Below are 20751 nucleotides of genomic sequence, written 5' to 3' on the forward strand. Positions count from 1 at the left end.
ACAAACTGGAATTCCATTAACAGAACTAACTAAATAAGTTTTTCAGTCATTCTTGTAAACGGTGTGAAACCACAGAGACTGTTTTTATTTTACGTAACAAGAGGGTTTTCACAATGCGTCATCAATCGGCCCATATTGGCTGCAATGAATGTAAACAATGCCACTGAACCAAACTCATGTTTTGCTGATTGCTGCTGCCGAAAACGGTCAATTATTTTCATATTTTGAGCTGTACTAATCGGTCTACCAGAAAAAAACATTTGAAATATTATAGATTGCCAAAAGTTGTAACAAATCAAGGAGAAGAGTGCGAAAAAACTGTCTGAGGAACTAAAGGCGTTTCTGGTTGGCCGAACTGAACCAAGATTTCCAAGGCAAGTATCTTGACAACATTTGTGTTTGTTTTTATCATTTCTGGTCAGGTAGTTGAAATATTAGGCTAATATCTTAATAATTCTACTTGTATGTATCTTTATCATCTATTAACTTTAGTTTGTCCAAATATTGTGCCCTTTCTTGCTTACTAAGTCCTATATGATTTAGCAGCCTCGTACTTTTATGGAGCTTTAATACAGATATCGTCCTTCAGAGGATGCAAACTGGAATTAAACAGCTTTGGTCATGTGACTAGTCCCAGGTTAAGGTGAAATGGAATGTTATTATTAGGCCCTTGAGCAGAAAATGTAACCTAAATGGATTGCTCCTGCACTGCAAGTCACTTTGAATAAAAGTGTCTATAAAATGGTTTTTGTCTTTACTTAAAAAAAAGAAGACATTACATTTAATTTTAAATAGTCATCCCTTTATTTAGAGTGCCACACCACTCGGGTTATTGTCATGGGACAAGTGAGGTCCAATCAAAGCAGCAAACACACAGCTCACAGAAGAACCAAGTTTTCCACTTCCTCATAGAAAAAGTCAGTCCTGGCCACAAAACAGAGGCTCTTCCCTCACAGAACTGCCTCTTTTTAAAATAACTTTAGGTGATAAAAATCATTACAGAGTTAAAAATATAAGCCCTGCAACAAAACTGGATTCTTTATGTTCAAGTATCATTTTGTATTTTTCTTTTTTTTTTCATGTTTTATTTTTTGTGTTCTTATTGGTTGCCACCAGACGACACCAGAAAGTGGTGGTGATCTCTCTTCAGTCTTTCAGCTTCACCCTGCAGAAAACAATTACAATTTAGTTGCCTGGACATTTTCACAACAAGCCTGAAAATGATAATACTACTGATAATAAGGAAAGTTACTCGTCATGATGTTGCGGCGACAGTCGCGGTGGTGACTCCCACTTTCTGTGTGGCATCTTTCTTGGCCTGATGAGCCTGAAGCACTGCGACAGCCTCCTCCACCTGACAACAGAGATAAATCATCAGTCCTGCAATGGCCAAACCATCTTCACCACAGAGATTTATGCCTCTAATAGCAGTTAACTGCTAAAACATTGATAAATTACATATCAGGAACAGTCTTTCCTAGTAAGTGAGTGAATAATATTATGTCCCTGGTTTAGTCAATAGGCTTTGCATTGTTAAAAGCCTGTGATGTTTTCCCATTATTGCACATAACAGCAGGGCTTTTATCATAGTTAACGGCTGTCACCTTGGAGCGCAGAGACTCATGGGACTCCAGCATGTGCAGCAACTCAGAGTTGTCGATCTCAAGCAGCATTCCTGTGATCTTCCCAGCTAGACTTGGGTGCATTGCCTGGATGAGAGGAAACAACCGCTCACCTGAGGGAAAACAGAACGGGCGCATGTAAGACCCTCAAGTTGTTCTAAACTTGCATGACTTTCTTTCTTTATAGAACATAAAAGAAGATATGTGACCCTGGACCACAAAACCAAAGTCATAAGTAGCACAGGTTTATTTGTAGCAATAGTCAACACTACATTGTATGGGTCAGAATGATTGATTTTTCTTTAATGCCAAAAATCATTAGGATATTAAGTAAAGATCATGTTCTATGAAGATATTTAGTTTATTTTCTATTGTGAATATATCAAAACTTAATTTTTGATTAGTAATTTGCATTGCTAAGAACGTCATTTGGTCAATTTTAAAGGTGATTTTCTCAATATTTAGATTTTTTGCACCCTCAGATTTCAGATTTTCAAACAGTTGTATCTTGGCCAAATATTGTACTATCCTAACAATATCCTAACCATACATCAATGGAAAGCTTATTTATTCAGCTTTCAGAGATGTACAATTCTCAATTTTAAATAATGGACCCTTATGACTGGTTTTGTGGTTCAGGGTCACATGTATGAAGAACTTTGGTAACCAAACAGTTGCTGGTTCCTGTTGACTTCCATAGTATTTTTTTCACACTGTGGAATTGAATGGGAACCAACATACTTCAAAATATCTTCTTTTGTGTTCAGCAGAAGAAAGAAACTCACACAGGTTTTGAACAACTCCAGTGTGAGCAAAAAAAACCTATACTGCACAAAAATGTCCTTGGGAGTGTTAGAATTTGTTTAATAAGGCTGAACATGCTTACAGCCTCCTCATCTCACCAAGCATCTGTTTCTGTTCCTGAGGAGGGGCGGCAGCTAACATGGAGGCAGTGAGAGGCTCCTGACCCTGCACATGAACAGCTGGCTGAGCCTGGAGAAGAAAGTAAACCATACAATTAGATTTTTCAAATATCCTTATTCTGACAGTGCACAACAGTAACATTCTGTTCTGAAAAGTCAATAATTTTCTAGTTCTGGACGATAACGTTAGACAATTAATAGTCAATATTAAATTCTTTACAATTTTGAATGAACAAATTAAAAATAAAATACTAAAATACTAGTGATTTTAAAGATTAACTTTAAGTGAGCATTAGATTATGGAAATAAAGGAAATGAGTATCCACAATTAAAGGAATAGTTCACCCAAAAATTAAAATTCTGTCATTACTCACCCTCATGACGTTCAAGACCCGTAAGACCTTTGTTCATCTTCTGAACACAAATTAAGATATTTTTGATGAAATCCGAGAGCTTTCTGACCTTGCATAGACAGCAACACAACTACTATTTTCAAGTCCCAGAAAGGTAGTAAGGACATCAATAAAATACTCCATGTGACATCAGTGGTTCAACCGTAATTTTATGAAGCCACGCAAATACTTTTTGGATGCAAAGAAAACTAAAATAACTTTATTCTGTTTGAGTTTTCAACTCACGTTAGTGTAGTTAAACTAATGCATGCATCGGTGTGGTAAAAGATCTCAGATTTCATCAAAAATATCTTAATTTGTGTTGTGAAGATAAACAAATGTCTTAAGGGTTTGGAACAACATGAGGGCAATTAATCACAGAATTAGGCTATACTGTTTTTTTTTTTATTATTCTTTCTGATGTTACTTCACGTAGGCCTATATCATGCCAACACATTTATAATGTGACATAATTTGAAAGCTGAGCTGTGTTATATTAAAAGCTACAAAGTACAAAATGATTGTGATTACTGGGTGGCTGACGTAAATAATAAACAAATACAAATAAATAATAATTGGAAAATGTTAAATATTATTTCCAATCACTTACTTTATTATACCATAATTAAAACATCTTGTGAATAGCAGTCTCTTATATACCTCAGAAAAGACAACAATATAACTTATGTTAATGAGTTGGAGTCCACTTCAACCTTTAGAACATTTTATTGTTGTTTTTAATTAAATACATGGTATGAAAAGCTACGTCACAGACGTTTTTGTAAAGTAGCCTTGGTGGTGGAATTTTAACAAAAAAAAAACTATAATTTAATAAAACAAATGTCTCATTGTAATCAAAAAAAGATGACTGATTCTCAGAAATACAGCGATCTGTTCCACCACATTTAAAGGAACACTCCACTTTTTTGGAAATAGGCTCATTCTCCAACTCCCCCCGAGTTAATAAGTTGAGTTTTACTGTTTTGAAATCCATTCAGCCGTTCTCCTGTTCTGGCGATATCACTTTCAGCATAGCTTAGCATAGATCATTGAATCCTATTAGACCAATAGCATCGCGTTCAAAAATGACCAACGAGTTTCAATATTTGTCCTATTTAAAACTTGACTCTTCTGTAGTTATATCGTGTACTAAGACCGGCTGAAAATGTAAAACTGCAATTTTCTAGGCCGATAAGATTAGGTTTAGGAACTACACTTTCCATGCCATTCCGGTGTAATAGTCAAGGAAGTTTGCTGCCGTAATATGGCTGAAGCAGGCACAATAATATCACACCGGTCACATTGAACGTTAACTTGCTGGGAACTAATTTCAGGCGCTGCGTGATATTACTCCACCTGCTGCATCCATATTACAGCAGCAAACTTCCTTGACTATTACGCCGGAATGGGAGTGTAGTTCCTAATCTTATCGGCCTAGAAAATTGCAGCTTTACATTTTCCGCTGGTATTAGTACGCACGATATAACTACAGAAGAGTCAAGTTTTAAATAGGACAAATATCGAAACTCGTTGGTCATTTTTGAAGGCGATGCTATTGGTCTAATAGGATTCAATGATCTATGCTAAGCTATGCTGAAAGTGATATCGCCAGAACAGGAGAACGGCTGAATGGATTTCAAAGCAGTAAAACTCAACTTATTAACTCGGGGAGAGTTGGAGAATGAGCCTATTTCCAAAAAAAGTGGAGTGTTCCTTTAAGAGCGTGAAATACACATTATTGCAAGACACATTGTTTGTATTTCGCTATAAAACCGACTTTATTCTTGAAGCATTTCGACTGTATTCTTTAACCATTGCGTCTTTGTTGTCGAAACATTTAGACTTTATTCTTGTAATTTAAACTATATTCTCAAAGTATTATGACTTTAATCTTGTAATTTTAGATTTATTTATTTTTTAACATGACACTGAAATGCTGTCGAAATATCTAATGTCAGCCAGTACTGTTAAATTAAAAAAACAAATATATGGTACCTATATATTGTGCAACTCTACTTTTCAGTTCTTTATATGGAAATGTTTTATGACAAAAAATGTATACTACTCCTGCTTATAACTAAAAATAGACAGGTTTTACTTTTGTCAATAAATATGCATCAGTGAATTAAATTTACAATCAATAACATCAGAAACAGAACCAATAGACATCTAGAAGGTGTAAATGACTGTATTTTACCTGTTGCAGAGTAATGGGCTGCACAACCTGAGGCTGAGTGTTTCGTATGGCGGTGGCATACTTGTATGGGGGCATGGCACGAGGGGCCGTCACCCCCATGGCAGGGCGGGGACCCATTGGTTGGCCACTGCCTCCTAGTTGTGGAAAGAGTAATATAACATTAAAGCTATGGTCAAGACAGAAAAATCACCAGACTCACTTGTTGTAATCAATAAATGTGTAGTTCGTGTTGTTATTCAATGGAATTCCATACTGATCAGGTAACTACCAGCTATAACAATCCACCTTTTTAATTTGTTATGTCCCTTATACCGGAAAATGAACTAGAAGTCTCACCCATAGGCTTACTTCCACGTTAAAGCAAAAGGGGGATGGAAACATTATTATTATTAAAAGAAACTAAAACCTGAATGATAATCTTTATGACACTATTAACCAACCCATCTTTGAAATCTAACTTAAAATGGTAGTGGAAATTTTCAGGTGTCTGGGTCTGGAAAACAGATCGAAGTTTATTACAACAGGGCATTGCATCATTAGTAGGTGGGCTTTCTCACCCACTCTCTGTGCACCTGTGGGGATCCCGCGTGGGCCTTGGGTGGAAGCATTGGGTGCCAGGTGGCGTATGTTGGCACGAGGCCCTGGCTGGCGCAAGGAGCTGGGCATGCCCTGGAAGCCACCCTGACCTCTGCCACCCTGCTGCTGCCAGCGAGGGTTCGGACGCATCTGGGTGAGCTGGTTTGGTGCATAGTATGTTGTTCTGTTTTGGGCCTGTGATGCATTAGAAAGGAACAAAACATATAATCATAGAGAGTATTAATCATTTAATGGGACATTTTACTACTTCAGAGCGCATGTACACTGCCGTTCAAAAGTTTGCGATCAGTAAGATTTTTGTTTTTTGAAAAGTCTTTTCTGCTCAACAAGGCTGCATTTATTTGATTAAAAATACAGAAAAAAACAGTAATATTGTGAAATATTATTCCAACATAAAATATTGTCTTTCTATTTTAATATACTTTAAAATAGAATTTATTTCTGTGATGCAAAGCTGAATTTTCAACATCATTACTCCAGTCTTCAGTGTCACATGATTCTTCAGAAATCATATTAATATGCTGATTTATTTTCAATGTTGGAAACAGTTGTGCTGCTAAATTTTTTTGGAACCTGTGATACTTTTTCAGGATTCTTTAATGAATAAAATGTTTAAAAAAAACAGCGTTTATTTCAAATGGAAATCTTTTGAAACAATATTCACTTCAGTATTCAGTAATTTTTTCTTTCTATCGTTCTTTCTTTGAAAGAAATCAATACTTTTATTCAGCAAGGATGTGTTAAATTGATTAAAAAAAGACTGACAGTAAATACATATATTCTTAAAAAAATATATTTTGAATAAATGTTTTTCTTTTAAACTTTATGCATTCATCAAAGAATCCTGAAAAAAGTATCCCAGGTTCCAAAAAAAATATTAAGCAGCACAAGTTGTTTCCAAAATTGGCTGAAACTAATGGCTGATGAAAATTCATCATGCATCACAGGAATAAATTATATTTTAAATTAGTTTAAAATAGAAAACCACTATTTTAAATTGCAATAATATTTCACAATATTACAGTTTTTTTCTGTATGTTTGATCAAATAAATGGAACTTTGATGAGCATAAGAGACTTCTTTAAAAAATATTACAAATCTTACAGCAGTGTATATTTTTTTGAATATTTATATATTTATTGATATTCTATTGATATACTATAAAAGTCAATTTCAGCCACAAAAGAAAATTGTACTTTGGTGAATCATTATAGCGACATAAAAGTCATATTTATGGAAAGACAAAATTAGAAATAAAAGTTTAAACTTATGCTATGCTAAGTCATCCTTATGACATTTGTTGAACGTATGACTAAAAGTGATAATTGTCATAATTATGACTTAGTACATATTAATTATGACTTTCAATGTCATATTTTAAATTTTTTTGTGCCATAATTATGACTTCTTATGTCATAATAATGACTCAATTTTTACTTATTTCATAATTCTGAATTAGCATGTCATAATTCTAACTGGGTATCTCATGATTTCTGTTTCTGTTATGTTCATAATTATGATTTAAAGATGTTTTTTTCTTATGTGGTGAAAATGGCCTTACAATATACAGTGATGTTCTGTAAAAAATAATTGAAATTAATTAAAAATATGTTTCCAGATTTAAATGGGATTTAAATCCCAGATTTTAATAGTAGACTTTTGGATCTCACCCACCTGTGGCACAGCTGGCATAAAGTAACCACCAGCAGGCTGGAACTGGTTGATGATAGCATTGGCAGGCATGGCCCTCATACCAGCGATACGCTGCATGTATTGGTTGGTCAGATGAGCTTTGCGTTCTTCTTTACGTTGGGCCAAGGCTACATACAGTGGTTTGGAGCCCACAATACGCCCGTTCATCTCTGTCACGGCCTTTGTGGCCTCCTCAGGTGAGGAGAAACACACAAAGCCAAAACCTTTAGACCTGCCGTCCTCCAGCATCACCTACAGCAAAATACACATAAAGTTTTTGATATTCTTCATATTCTGAGTGATCAGTTCACAGCAGTGACAGAAATCATTCTTTTCCAATAAGTTTAAATAGCTTTTTTCCTTTTATGGGCATTTTTACCTTTATAAAGCCATTTTTTCTAAAAGTGTGCATCATCTTTTGAGTCAAATTCTTACATTTAATCAGTCAATTATAATAATAATACATTGAAGCTGTTACCAAACAAATCAGTATCAACAAAATTAATCTTTGCAGAAGTTGCATATGTAGTGGCATTTAGATGAATTTACACATGTTAATGCTGCTATATTTCACAATATTTTATTTGAATGTGAAATTAAAACCACCAGTAGGTGGCAGCAAGTCGCTGTTAATAAAGTGAGTCATTGCGATTGAACTGAATCATTTAAACGGCTGATTCATTCAGGAATGAAACACCGTCATGTTGCTCAGAGACGCAAAACAGTGCTGTAGCTTTGTTTGGAATGATTTTTGTTGGCAAAATTAAGCAAAAACAGGAAATATCCTGTCTAAAACGTAAGTATTTTAATATTAACTTCTTGTTTATTGAACTGTTGTATGAAATCAACATCAGATTTGTAGTCATGATGATTTTTGAAGGGAAAAACGGCACTCTTCGTGTGATATTGATTAACTATATGAAATGATATAAATATACACATTTTCTGCCCCAATATCTTCTAAATGCATTTTAATAGACTGACTCATGCAGTGAAAGAACGCATTCTAAATGCGTACTTGGTAGACTTGTGTATACCGTCTATTCATGTTACGCCTGCTAAAAACAAACAAATATGACATGTTCATGTTAGGATCATGTTATCATAAACAGCCTTGTGGAAGGGTTTCCGTCAAAGGGGTTCGGTTGCTTGCTTTCATTTGGAAGGGCCCTTCAAATACCATCCCCATCCAACTGTGCCCTTCAATGGTGCAAAAATGCTGTTTGGAATTTGCCCAAAGAGCTCAAACAGAAATAGACTGTAAACAGCCGCCCTTTGACCCACCTTGGCACTGGTAATGGAGCCGAAAGGAGAGAACTCTTTACGAAGTTTCTCATCGTCGATAGTGTCATCAAGATTCTTGATATACAAGTTAACACCCTGTAAACATAAATATAGAAAACTAAATACATGACCACACAACCAAAAAATACAGTGCCTTGCAAAAGTATTCCTACCCCTTCATTTTTTTCACATTTTATTTTGTTGCAGCATTATGTTAAACTGCTTTAAATTACTTTTTTCTCCACATCAATCTGCACTCCATACACCATAATGACAAAGCACAAAACAGGTTTGTAACAACTTTGCAAATTTATTAGAAATAGAAAACTGAAAAGATCCTGTTGCATAAGTATTCATACCCTTTTCTGGGACACTCGAAATTTAGCATTTATATTGTTCTAGATGTTACTACATTTTGAGTTAAATTCAAATTCATTTGAATGAGTATGATTTAGAAAGGCACACACCTCTTAGAAAAGGTCTATGAGCTGAAAATGCATATCAGAGCAAAAACCAAGTCCTGAGGTTAAGATAACTGCCTGCTTTAAGGCAATGATCTAGGGAAGAGTTCAGAAAAAACTGAAGGCTCACAGAAGCATGTAGCCTCCATTATCCATAATGGAAGACGATTGGAACAACTAGGACTCTAGAAAATGTGTGCCAGCCCCCATCCAAGCTGACAGAGCTTGAGAGGTGAAAAGGTGAGGCAGAAAATGGCAGATAATTGCCAAATGCAGATGTGCAAAGCTTGTCACATCATACCCAAAAAGACTTGAGGCTGTGCTTCAACTATGTACTGAGTTAAGGGTATGAATACTTATGTAATGTACTTATTTCAGTGTTTTATTTTTAATAAATTTGTAAAATTTGCAAATCTGGTTTTTGCTTTGTCATTATTATGGTGTATTGAGTGCAAAAGCAGTTCATTACCTGATATCTGCTGATTCTTTCCTGTTTGAGCTGTTCAAACTTCCTCTTGAGTTCTGCTTGTCTCTCCATCTTTTTCTGTGCTCGGCCAACAAACACCGTCTTACCGTTAAGCTCTGTACCGTTCATCTCTTCCACAGCCTGAGACAAAAATATCACAATAAGTCTCAGTTTATTCATTGATCTAGCCAATGAAAGTTCAATGACAATGTATAATACAAATTCACTGTACTTTGTTAGCATCCTCATGCTTCTCGTAGCTCACAAACCCAAATCCACGAGATTTCCCTGTGGGGTCAGTCATGACCTTCACGCTCAGCGTTTTCCCTGCAGGTAGAAATAAAATCTTTAGATTTTAAAAAGTCCAGATTACATTGAGGCTACCTTCACCACATCCGGTTATACTCTCAAACTCACCATATTTATCAAAGAGCTCTTTCAATCTGGGATCATCCATGTCCTCTCCGAAGTTCTTGATGTAAACATTGGTGAATTCTTTGGCTTTGGCACCCATTTCTGCTTCCCTCTCTTTCCTGGACTTGAAACGCCCAACAAACCTGCAAAAAACAGCGGAGACAGAAACGTGACTGATGCAGAAATGCAATACAGACTCAATCCAACAGCTGCAGACCGACCACAGACACAAAACAGCTGCAGCAGGGACAAAACCCACTTATAAACACTAAAATGCTAGAAGACTAGCAGAAGATGTATTACAATAGTCAGAAGGGTCCAAATTAATGCTGAACCCCACTAACTTTAATTTTATGGACGGAAAACACAAAAGTAAGAAAGACACATAAGTGTGGAACAACATGAGGGTGAGTAAATAAGTAAATCCGATCCTTTGAATCTGATTGCTCAACAAACTTCTGTGTAACATCAGTGACTGACAACTACACCCTGTTCGTGTCAATCACTAAACCAGTGGACCTCCTTCCTGTCACATGACTTTGCTCGGACACTCACACCTTGCGGTCGTTCAGCAACATGCCATTCATCTTCTCGATGGCGCGGTCGGCTGCGTCCTGAGTTTCAAAATGCACAAAAGCGTAACCCTTAGATCCGTTCTCGTCACACACCACCTGTTGAGACGGCATCAAGAATCGGATTACAGAGTGTTTTTCTTATACAGCTGAACTACCACAGCTTCTCTGATGTGTGAAATATGTGGTAATAAACTCTAATGCATGATTTATTTCTTGAATAGAGAGAAAGAGAAGAAAAAGAAACAATACATGCAAAGAAACATTCATTTGTGACTATATTTTGAGCTGAAAAAATTTTGTCTGAACAGTATTATTTTTGCATTATTTTTTAAAATGCTCGTTGCCACTAATGACACAGAAAATCACCATTTGCTTTTAAGAAACAAATAAATGTTGTATATCCAAATAGTTGTACAATGCAAGAACTATATATGTGACCCTGGACCACAAAACCAGTCTTAAGTAGCACGGGTATATTTGTAGCAATAGCCAAAAATACATTGTATGGTTATTTTTTTCTTTATGCCAAAAAAACAGTACAATATTAAGTAAAGATCATGTTCCATGAAGATATTTTATAAATTTCGTACTATAAATATATTAAAACATATTTTTTGATTAGTAATATGCATAGCTAAGAACTTCATTTGGACAACTTTAAAGGCAATTTTCTCAATATTTAGATTTTTTTTGCACCGTCAGATTCCAGATTTTCAAATAGTTGTATCTCAGCCAAATATTGTCCTATCCTAAAAAAACATTCATCAATGGAAAGCTTATTAATTCAGGATGTGTAAACCATTTTTTTTCATATATTGTTTCTCAACCTTTCTGACTTAATCTTTATAAACAGAAACTGGGAAAATAACGAATCACAATGCAGTTTGTGATTACAGACATTCAATATCTGTATGTTCAAAAATTTCATTGTATGTTTTTTGTTTTGTTTTAACATTTTTATTTCACTAGAATATTTTAACACATTAATAATATTATTAATTTACTTTAGTTTTGACTAGATGTGTAGTTACTGTGTTTCACCTTTGAAGGGCAACCCACATACGTAAAAAAAAGTATTAATTTCAGCTTTCAAAGATCTAAAAAGTCACTTCTACCTTTTCAACACAGTTGCCAAGTCTGCATATTTTACGCAATTTCAGGCTTTAAAAAATATGCTAACCTGACAAGCAACTTTGTTTCTTTACATTTATGTTCAATGATTTTTCCAATATATTGTTGACATTGACAATGACTCTTTATTGGAGTATAATTGCATTTAACTTGCAGATCCGTGACGTTAGTAAATGTAAATAGACAAACAAGGCCACTAACAGAGGTGTACACAGATGGAGGAAACATCTGAGAAGGCGAACGCTGCAGGGGAGTAAAGGGACCTAATTTCATTTGTAAAATATTTTATAATGCATTAATCATTAGCAGTAATACTAATAGTTCGAGTTTATTTTATTATACATACATGGCTATATTAAAGCTCCTCCTTAGTGCTCTTGTCTTGTTTTTTTTCTTTTCCATAACTATACTGCTCCCAGGTGATCGGAGGATAGAGTGTGATATCCTGCTTTGTTGCAGTTTGATGATTTTTGTAATAACTTCTGTTTTTGCTCTTGAAACTATGTTGCTAATAAATGATATTGATGATAATATAATAATATTAGGCTTGTTTTTGAAGCTGCAGTTGCTTATTTAGCTAGTGAGAGTAGCTGCTTCTCACCTTGCAGGACAGGATGTTTCCAAAAGCAGAGAAGGTGTCGTATAGGGCCTTGTTGTCAATGGACTTGTCAAGATTTTTGATAAAGACGTTTCCAACCCCGGATTTCCTAAGTGACGGATCTCTTTGTGACCACATGATTCTGATCGGCTTTCCTTTGACCACATCGAAGTTCATTGTGTCCAAAGCTCTTTCCGCTGAAACCACAAAAACAGAGGGTTGCCATAACCAACAAAAGTCTCTGAATTATTGATTCATTTTATATTTTAGTTCATAGTGTGTGTTTAGAGAGCATGTTAAAATATTCAAACCACAACAAACAAGCTTGAAACTTGTTAGCTGAGGCTGTGCTAATGCTAACATTTCATAGAAAGCTAAACAAATCCCCCCGGTTTCACAGACTAAAATGTAAGTCTGAGCTGTTTCAACTGAAATAAAACTGCACTGATTGATTTTAAAATATATCAGTGCCTTTGTTTTGTCTCAAGATGCACACCAGTAATGTTTTTTTCTAAGCATGTTTATAAAAATGACTTAAATGTCCTAATTGAACTATGGCCTAATCCTGGCTTAGTCTAAGCCCTGTCTGTGAAACCGGGCCTTTATGTTTAGATTTAATTCTATATTAATATAAAAAGGAGTAGTTCACTTTCCGAACAAAAATTTACAGATAATGTACTACCCTTGTCATCCAAGATGTTCATGTCTTTCTTTCTTCAGTCGTAAGGAAATTATGTTTTTTGAGAAAAAACATTTCAGGATTTCTCTCCATATAATGGACTTCTATGGTGCCCCCGAGTTTGAACTTCCACAATGCAGCTTCAAAGGGCTCTAAACGATCACAGCCCACAAAAAGACCCACAAAAAGGGTCTTATCTAGCAAAACGATAGGTTATTTTCTAAAAAAAAAAAATATATATATATATACAATTTATATACTTTTTAACCTCAAATGCTCCTCTTGTCTAGCTCTGTGTGTACTCTGTGTAGAAATTAAAAAGTATATAAATTGTAAATGTTTTTAGAAAATAGCCCATCGTTTTGCTAGATAAAACCCTTCTTCCTCAGTTGGGATCATTTAGAGCCCTTTGAAGCTGCATTTTGGTAGTTCAAACTTGGGGCACCATAGAAGTCCATTATATGGAGAGAAATCCTGAAATGTTTTCCTCAAAAAACATTTCTTTACGACTGAAGAAAGAAATGAACATCTTGGATGAAAAGGGAGTGAGTACATTATCTGTACATTTTTGTTCTGAAAGTGAACTACTCCTTTAAATTAAATCTACTGCTTAGATCTGTATATTTACAAATATCTCCTTGTTTTAACACATACTCAAATACACACACAAAAAAAACAGTTAGCATTTATGCTATACGCCTTTCATTATTGGTGTAAACTGGCAGCTCCAGGCACATATTATTAGATTTGATTCATACCAGGCCTCAGAAAACAGTTTAACACATCAAATTAACACAGACCCTACCAAATGTAACCAAATGATATTTATATATATTTAATCCACAATCCATGTTTTTATAAACTTACCAGTGCTCTCTCTATACTGTCACTATATACAGAGATTGTGGATTAAGTATGTGACCCTGGACCACAAAACCTTGAATCGTGTTAAATCACACAGGTATATTTGTAGCAATAGCCAAAAAAACATTGTATGGGACAAAATTATCGATTTTTCTTTTATGCCAAAAATCATTAGGATATTAAGTAAAGATCATGTTCCATGAAAATAATTTGTAGATTTCCTACCATAAATATATCAAAACCGCATTAAGAACTTAAGTCGAACTTTAAAGGCGATTTTCTCAATATTTTGATTTTTTTACACCCTTAGATTCCAGGTTTTCAAAAAGTTGTATCTCTGACAAATATTGTCCTAACAAACCATACATCAATCGAAAGCTTATTTATCCAGCTTTCAGATAATGTATACATCTCCATTTTAAAAATTGACCCTTATGACTGGTTTTGTGGTCAAGGGTCACATATACGTCTCCTCAAGTCTGAAGACTAAAACAGATGAATATCAGATTTAAGGTTTGTCAGAAGCCTTTTCAGCTTACTTTTTATTCAAACTGATGGTGTATAAGAGACCAATCACCTATTGTAACACATTATTATAGGTCTCTCTCGCTTTTTAAACCTCATAGCCCTCCCCCCGAAACATGTGCACAAACACACTAAGCACTAAAAATGTCTGGTGAACAAAATGGAGCAGCCTTGTGTTTGCTGCTCTCAGCAGTTTGCAGTGTGATTGTATTGAACATGGAGCTCGGGGCTGGTGGGATCACCCAGAGAGTGCGAACAAGTGAGAGAGAGACCACCACAAATAACAACTTTCAGCCAACACCGGACAGCATACACAACCTATTTAACATCAGTGTAGGCGTTTCAAACTTTATTTAGATTTTAACTTATTTAGGATGCACTGACAGCATAAAGCTGTCATATTATTATCAATATCAGTAGTCAGCCACCATGACTGAATAAGCAGAAGCATGGTGTGGCTGACCTATGAATTTGCCTGTCAGCTTGTTTTTTCAACACACCTTTTAGAAAAGACAGGCACACTGCAGGCAGCCCTCACTGACTCTATATTTAGCAGTGTTGGGTCCTTTAAGCAATGTGCTGGCAGGCAGCATGTGTTCAAGGCTCTGTGTCCATTGATGGGGCTGAGACACTGGAATGTGTGTGGCTGAAGCTTACCAGTGCCGGCAACTGTTTACAAATGCAGCTGTTACAAGCTGAAGACCAAACCATGTGCTTGAGCACATTTGCTGAGCATATGCGTGCTGTAAACTACTATTGTATTGTGCAAAAACACACACAAGACAATCTAAAGCCTCGTTACACTTCCAAATGTACATCCTACAGTGGTCACCAACCACTTTCATCTCTTATATGTAAACATGTTGACTAGCAGTTGCCATTTTGAGTTACTAAATGGAGGTGAGTGAGTTCAGCTCTGACCTTTTAACCTTTGTGATGTGAAAGAGAAGGGCAGAATTGAGCATTAGATGTTTACGAAGCATTTAACACAGGAGACAGATATTTCAGATTCACCTCTCTGTTAAACAAATTACATATAATAATATTAAACTATAAAAAAAAAGTTACTTTAAACTGTAATATTTCACGTTACTGTATTTTTGATCAAATAAATGCAGTCTTGCTAAGCATAAGAGGCTTTTTTCAGATATTCATGTATCATTTGAATTATTAGATTGTAAAACAAAGCTAAAGGTGCTTCGCAATGGTATTATCCCTTCATGACACTTTAAATAGCACAAATAGGTCATGCCAGGTTGCAAAATGTGGGCTAACACACTCACAAATACACACAAACACACACACACACACACACACACACACACACACACACACACATACATAAGCACAGTTCCCCTGGATATTCTTCAGAGAGCTAAAACATGGACGTATCTTATAGACCAGGACTTCTTCTGAATGTCTCATATCAAGGTTTATAGTAGATGTAGGCCACTTTGACTATATGTGGGTCAAGCAGCGCATTCAATTCTAGTCTAGTTCTTTATTCTGATTATAGGTTATATTTGAGACTGCTTGGCTCTATTGAGTGTTGAGGTTTTAAATTAAATTTCTCACAACATTTCCATGTTTTATTTTTCTTTTTTCAGACAGTATGTGAACAGATATCTTGATGTGTTTCAGGAATGGACAAGACTAGGCAAGCTCAACAGAAGAAAATATCAGTCCTCCACAGGGTGCATGGCATAAATGATTCATACATACATACATGCCAAGCTGCATACGTAACCTTTGTATTACTAAGTGATGATATTACTTCAGGAAAAGTGAAATGATACAACATGTAGTTGTACAGCAAGCTGATTTAATATAATTTAATATGTGTCACTGTGAAATGCAATTTATATTATGTATGGTGTTTTTGATTTTCTGAGGAAACCAACTTTGATTATTGGAACGAAATCAGTTTAATGTTAATAGTAGGCTACTGATTATTAAAACATGAATAAATTTAGCATACCTTTTATACATAGCGCCTTACATTGCATTCAAGGTATCGAACCTGGGAATCAAACCTATGACCTTGCCATTGCTTGCATCATGCTCTACTGTTTTAGCTACAGGAATGCAGACATTAACCATTGGAATAGTTACCAGTAACTAAATAATTGCTAATAATTGTAATTATTTTTACTTTTTAATTAACACTAAAAAGTAAAATGTAATTAATACTAATAATATAAAATACTGGTACTATTATAGGACTAAGTAAAACATAATAGTACCAGAGATATACTTGCAAGTACTTTATTTTTAAATAGCACTAAAATCTTATGGATTCCCATAGATTTAAATTGCAATTTTTATTAACAATATTATTTTAATAACAATGGATACAATGTGTATATATATGTGTGTGTATATATATATATATATACACACACACAGTAGTCAACATTCGAAGTGGATCAAAAAAGTTCACCAAAACTTGTCCTAAGATAAGAACGGGTATTCTTTTTGGTTTTAGGACAAATTTGATGAAAGGTTTTGATCCACTTCGAATGTTGTATATGTTGTATATATTTCTAACTACTGGTATAGTTACAGGTAATTATTTACCTTTTTTTTTTTTTTTGACTAATTTTTACTAATAGCAATGGATTAAGTTCTTGTCACTATTGAAATAGTAACTAGTATGAATAAGTAGTAGTCTATATTAAATAGTAAAAAAAAACAATTAAAATACTATTAACACAAAATTTGGAAAAAAAATATTTATAACTACTGGCATAGTTACAGGTAATTTTGTTTACCTTTTTATTACTAATAACAATGGAGGTTCTTGTCACTTTTGAAATAGTAACTAGTATGAATAATAGTAATAGCAATAAAAAGTAAAATACTAGTAACACAAAACTGGAATAAATATATTTCTAACTAAAGGTATAGTTACAAGAAACTAAAAAAGTAGTATCTTATGGGTTCCCATGGATTTTTTTTTTACTAATAACAATGGAATAAGTTCTGAAACACTAACTAGTACGAATAAATAGCAGTAACTGAATTAAATAGATTCAAACACAATTTCAAAAACAGAACTAAAAAAAATAGCGTTAATTAATAGTGATTAAAAATAAATAGCCAGCAGATGAAATATGTGACCCTGGACCACAAAACCAGTCTTAAGTCGCTGGGGTATATTTGTAGCAATAGACAAAAATACATTGTATGGGTCAAAATTATTGATTTTTCTTTTATGCCAAAAATCATTAGGAAATTAAGTAAAGATCATGTTCCATGAAGATTTTTTGTAAAATTCCTACTATAAATATATCAAAATGTAATTTTTGATTAGTAATATGCATGTTAAGAACTTAATTTGGACAACTTTAAAGGTGATTTTCTCAGTATTTTGATTTTCCTCAGATTCCAGATTTTCAAATAGATGTATCTCGGCCAAATATTGTCCTAGCCTAACAAACCATACATCAATAGAAAGCTTATTTATTGAGCTTTCATATGATGTATACATCTCAGTTTTGTAAAATTTAACCTTATGACTGGTTTTGTGGTCCAGGGTCACATATGTACAATGCTAGTAATACCAGTAACATAAAATACTAGTACTAACAGAAAAAATAAGATATAGCTAGTTCTTGATTTTATAGCACTAAATAGCACTAAAAATTAAAATACTAGCAACAAAACTGGAATAAATATATTTCTAACTATGGGTATAGTCACAAGTAATCAAAAAGTATTAGTATCTTATAGATGGATTTCCATGGCAATTTTTGACTAGTAACAATGGAGTTCTTGTCACTAGTATGAATAAGTAGCAGTATCTAAACTAAAACAAAATAGTAAGTTTAAAATGAACAAAAATTAGCCAGTAGCTGCAGCATTAGTTGGTTATGTATGATAAAGCAGCTTGCCATATTGGCTGGACATAATGCGGTGTGTGACGGTCACAGTCAGTAAACCCTGACTTTCTCACAATATGCCATATTAGGAGAATAAAGCGGTTTGTTGAAGATATTAAAGAAGTGAAGAACAGCTTGATGTGGTTAACTTCGACACATGTGACAGCACCCAGGAGAGAGAAAGCGCGACTACACATCACCTCCAGTGTCCGTACATTACCGCACAAAGCATGACACATTATTTCCGTTATTCTGACAGCTCTATGCATCACGTTTAAAGTCACACGCAGGACGACAGGGCGATGTCTGTCGTGTCTTACCGTCCGCAGGCTGCTGGAAGTTGACGTAGGCATAGCCCAGCGAGCGCCGCGTGATCATATCCCGACACACGCGGATGGACAGCACCGGGCCGGCCGGACTGAATTTCTCATACAGCATAGCCTCCGTGATATCAGGGTGCAGGTCGCCCACATAGAGAGAAGCCATCGGATAACTCCCCGCCGTCGCTGCGTTCATGTCTCGGGGTCGTTCAAGCCTTTGAGCTCGTGTGTTTGTCTAGTGCTGAAATGACAGCGCGTAAAGAGTGTCCTAGAACCAGAGGGACAAATGAGTCTCTTAATCCTCTATTAAACTTTTACGCTTCTCTCCAAATAAACGATGTCTGTGGTAATGACAGCTACAGCGTATGGAGTCCGGTCGAGAGGAACTGGCTTCAGAAACGTCTGGGTAGATCGAGACCTTGTCTTTTAAAAAACAAAAAGTTTGCCCTTTTACAAAACGTTGTTTGGTTTGAAGTAGTTATTTTTTGAGATTTTCGTTATTTTGTATTTTTTATAAGTTTTTTTTTTTCTTTTTTAAAGGTACTGAAGAACAGTGAGTTATACACTCACGGTGTGGTGGCCGGGGAAAGAGGGTGCGTGGGAAATGCACGGGCACTTTATAGCTCGAGCGGAGGAAATAGCAGCCAGGGTCACACTCGGGATAACAGAAAAAACACCCGCTCCGAGCATGCGGTGTACAGGACAGCACATTTAGAAAGGGACATCCAACAGCGACATCTGGGTGCGGCAGTCTACAGCACAAGGTTTCTACTACAATAGCTACATGGGTCATTCCCAAACTACAGTATCAAAGCTCTTGGGGGGTCCCCCTAACCAGACCCCCACCTCCAAAAACAACCCCTTATATAAATATGATTCATATTTTTGTCTTGTCGTTATTATTATTATGAAAACCTAATTCTAAGATAAAAGCTTATTTTAGTATGATCATTGAATTAGGTGTACCAAACAATCACTAAGCAAAGAAGAATTAAATATCTATCCGTGATTTTTACCGTTTATTGGCATTTTTTACTTTTAAAGCCATTCTTTTTTCTGAAAGTGTGCATTATCTCTTGCATCAAATTCTCATATTTAATAAAATCACTTTAAATAATAGGACATTTTAGGCGGTTAACACAAATAAAACCATTATAAACAAAATTAATCTTTTCAATACAGAGGAAACAAACGCTGCATCTGAATTGGCATTTATTTATTTATTTCTGAATTGGCATTTAGATGTAGGGAGCAGTACTTGGACAGTTGCAACACTTTTTGCATTTCCTTTAGTTTCTCAGAGACTGTTTGTATTAGAAAGTCGAAATTTTAATACAGTAAAGCCACATATGTCAGCTACTCAACCATATTGCTGCAACATGTGTACATATAATAATAATATACGTACAATTTACACTTAAATAGATTAAGTAAAATGTTGCAACTGTCCCCACAACAGGGAACAGTTGCAACATTTTAAAAAAAGGTAATTAAATCATTTTGCTTTTTCTTTATTTTATTTGTGCACAGTCAGGGTCTTTAATGAGGTAAATTGGCTGTATAAAAACAAAGAATAGTAAATGAAAAACATTAACAAGTAGATTTTTTACCTATACACTTAAAAAAAAAGGAGAGATACCTAACTATTAAAGGGGTTCATTATTATTATTATTATAAAATTACAATTATGTAATGTTATGGCAAGATTTTAAATCAATATTGTGGTAAGGGACAGCATATTGGGATGTCCCTACAGTGACAGCCATGATAAAATTGGTATATTAGTCAATATCATTGACACAAGCTAGCTATACCTATTTGAAGGTCAGAACACACTGATTAGAATGGTATGTTTTTACAATGCGTCACACAAACAACTTACTAAAAATCTCATCTTAAAAAAAAAAAAAAAATACTTTACCATGAAAATTATTTTTTGTAGAAGGAAAGATCACATGTGGCTGATTTCTTCCAGATAATATGAGGGGCCAATAAAACATGTGCAGTATGAATATAATCTCTGTATCTTATTCCTGCTTGAAGAAATAAGCCATGTTGCAACTGCCCCTTGTTGCAACCGTCCCCACTCCCCCCCTCCTCCCCCCCCCTTCCGGTTCATTAGCTACTATG

General features: G+C 35.0%; 1 protein-coding gene across 2 annotated transcripts; it reads right to left on the reverse strand.

Moving 5' to 3' along the window:
* Positions 1–780: 780 nt before the first annotated feature.
* On the reverse strand, positions 781–19208 carry pabpc4 (poly(A) binding protein, cytoplasmic 4 (inducible form)). 2 transcript variants are annotated; one of them, XM_073826852.1, is made up of 14 exons: positions 18622–19208; positions 12356–12549; positions 10604–10719; positions 10052–10191; positions 9867–9961; positions 9638–9775; positions 8708–8803; positions 7406–7675; positions 5707–5905; positions 5135–5268; positions 2525–2615; positions 1605–1735; positions 1253–1354; positions 781–1165 (listed from the first exon to the last, which is right to left on the reverse strand). In XM_073826852.1, exons 1-13 carry the CDS (start codon positions 18815–18817, stop codon positions 1256–1258), a joined length of 1899 nt encoding a protein of 632 aa, XP_073682953.1. In that variant the 5' UTR covers positions 18818–19208; the 3' UTR covers positions 781–1165; positions 1253–1255. The 2 variants fall into 2 exon arrangements, with proteins under 2 accessions (XP_073682953.1, XP_073682952.1); XM_073826851.1 differs by having other exon boundaries at positions 5692–5905.
* Between the last annotated feature and the right edge of the window lie 1543 nt (positions 19209–20751).

Source organism: Garra rufa, chromosome 21 (assembly GCF_049309525.1).
Source record: "Garra rufa chromosome 21, GarRuf1.0, whole genome shotgun sequence".
Lineage (NCBI taxonomy): Eukaryota > Metazoa > Chordata > Actinopteri > Cypriniformes > Cyprinidae > Garra > Garra rufa.

Excerpts from the sequence above, each read along its gene's own strand:
- pabpc4 (XM_073826851.1), bottom strand. The coding sequence starts at position 18,817 with ATGAACGCAGCGACGGCGGGGAGTTATCCGATGGCTTCTCTCTATGTG. Across the intron at positions 5,269-5,691 it reads CACAGGTGCACAGAGAGTGG|GAGGCAGTGGCCAACCAATG; the intron begins GTGAGAAAGCCC and ends TTCCACAACTAG. Across the intron at positions 1,736-2,524 it reads GGAACAGAAACAGATGCTTG|GTGAGCGGTTGTTTCCTCTC; the intron begins GTGAGATGAGGA and ends GTTTTCCCTCAG.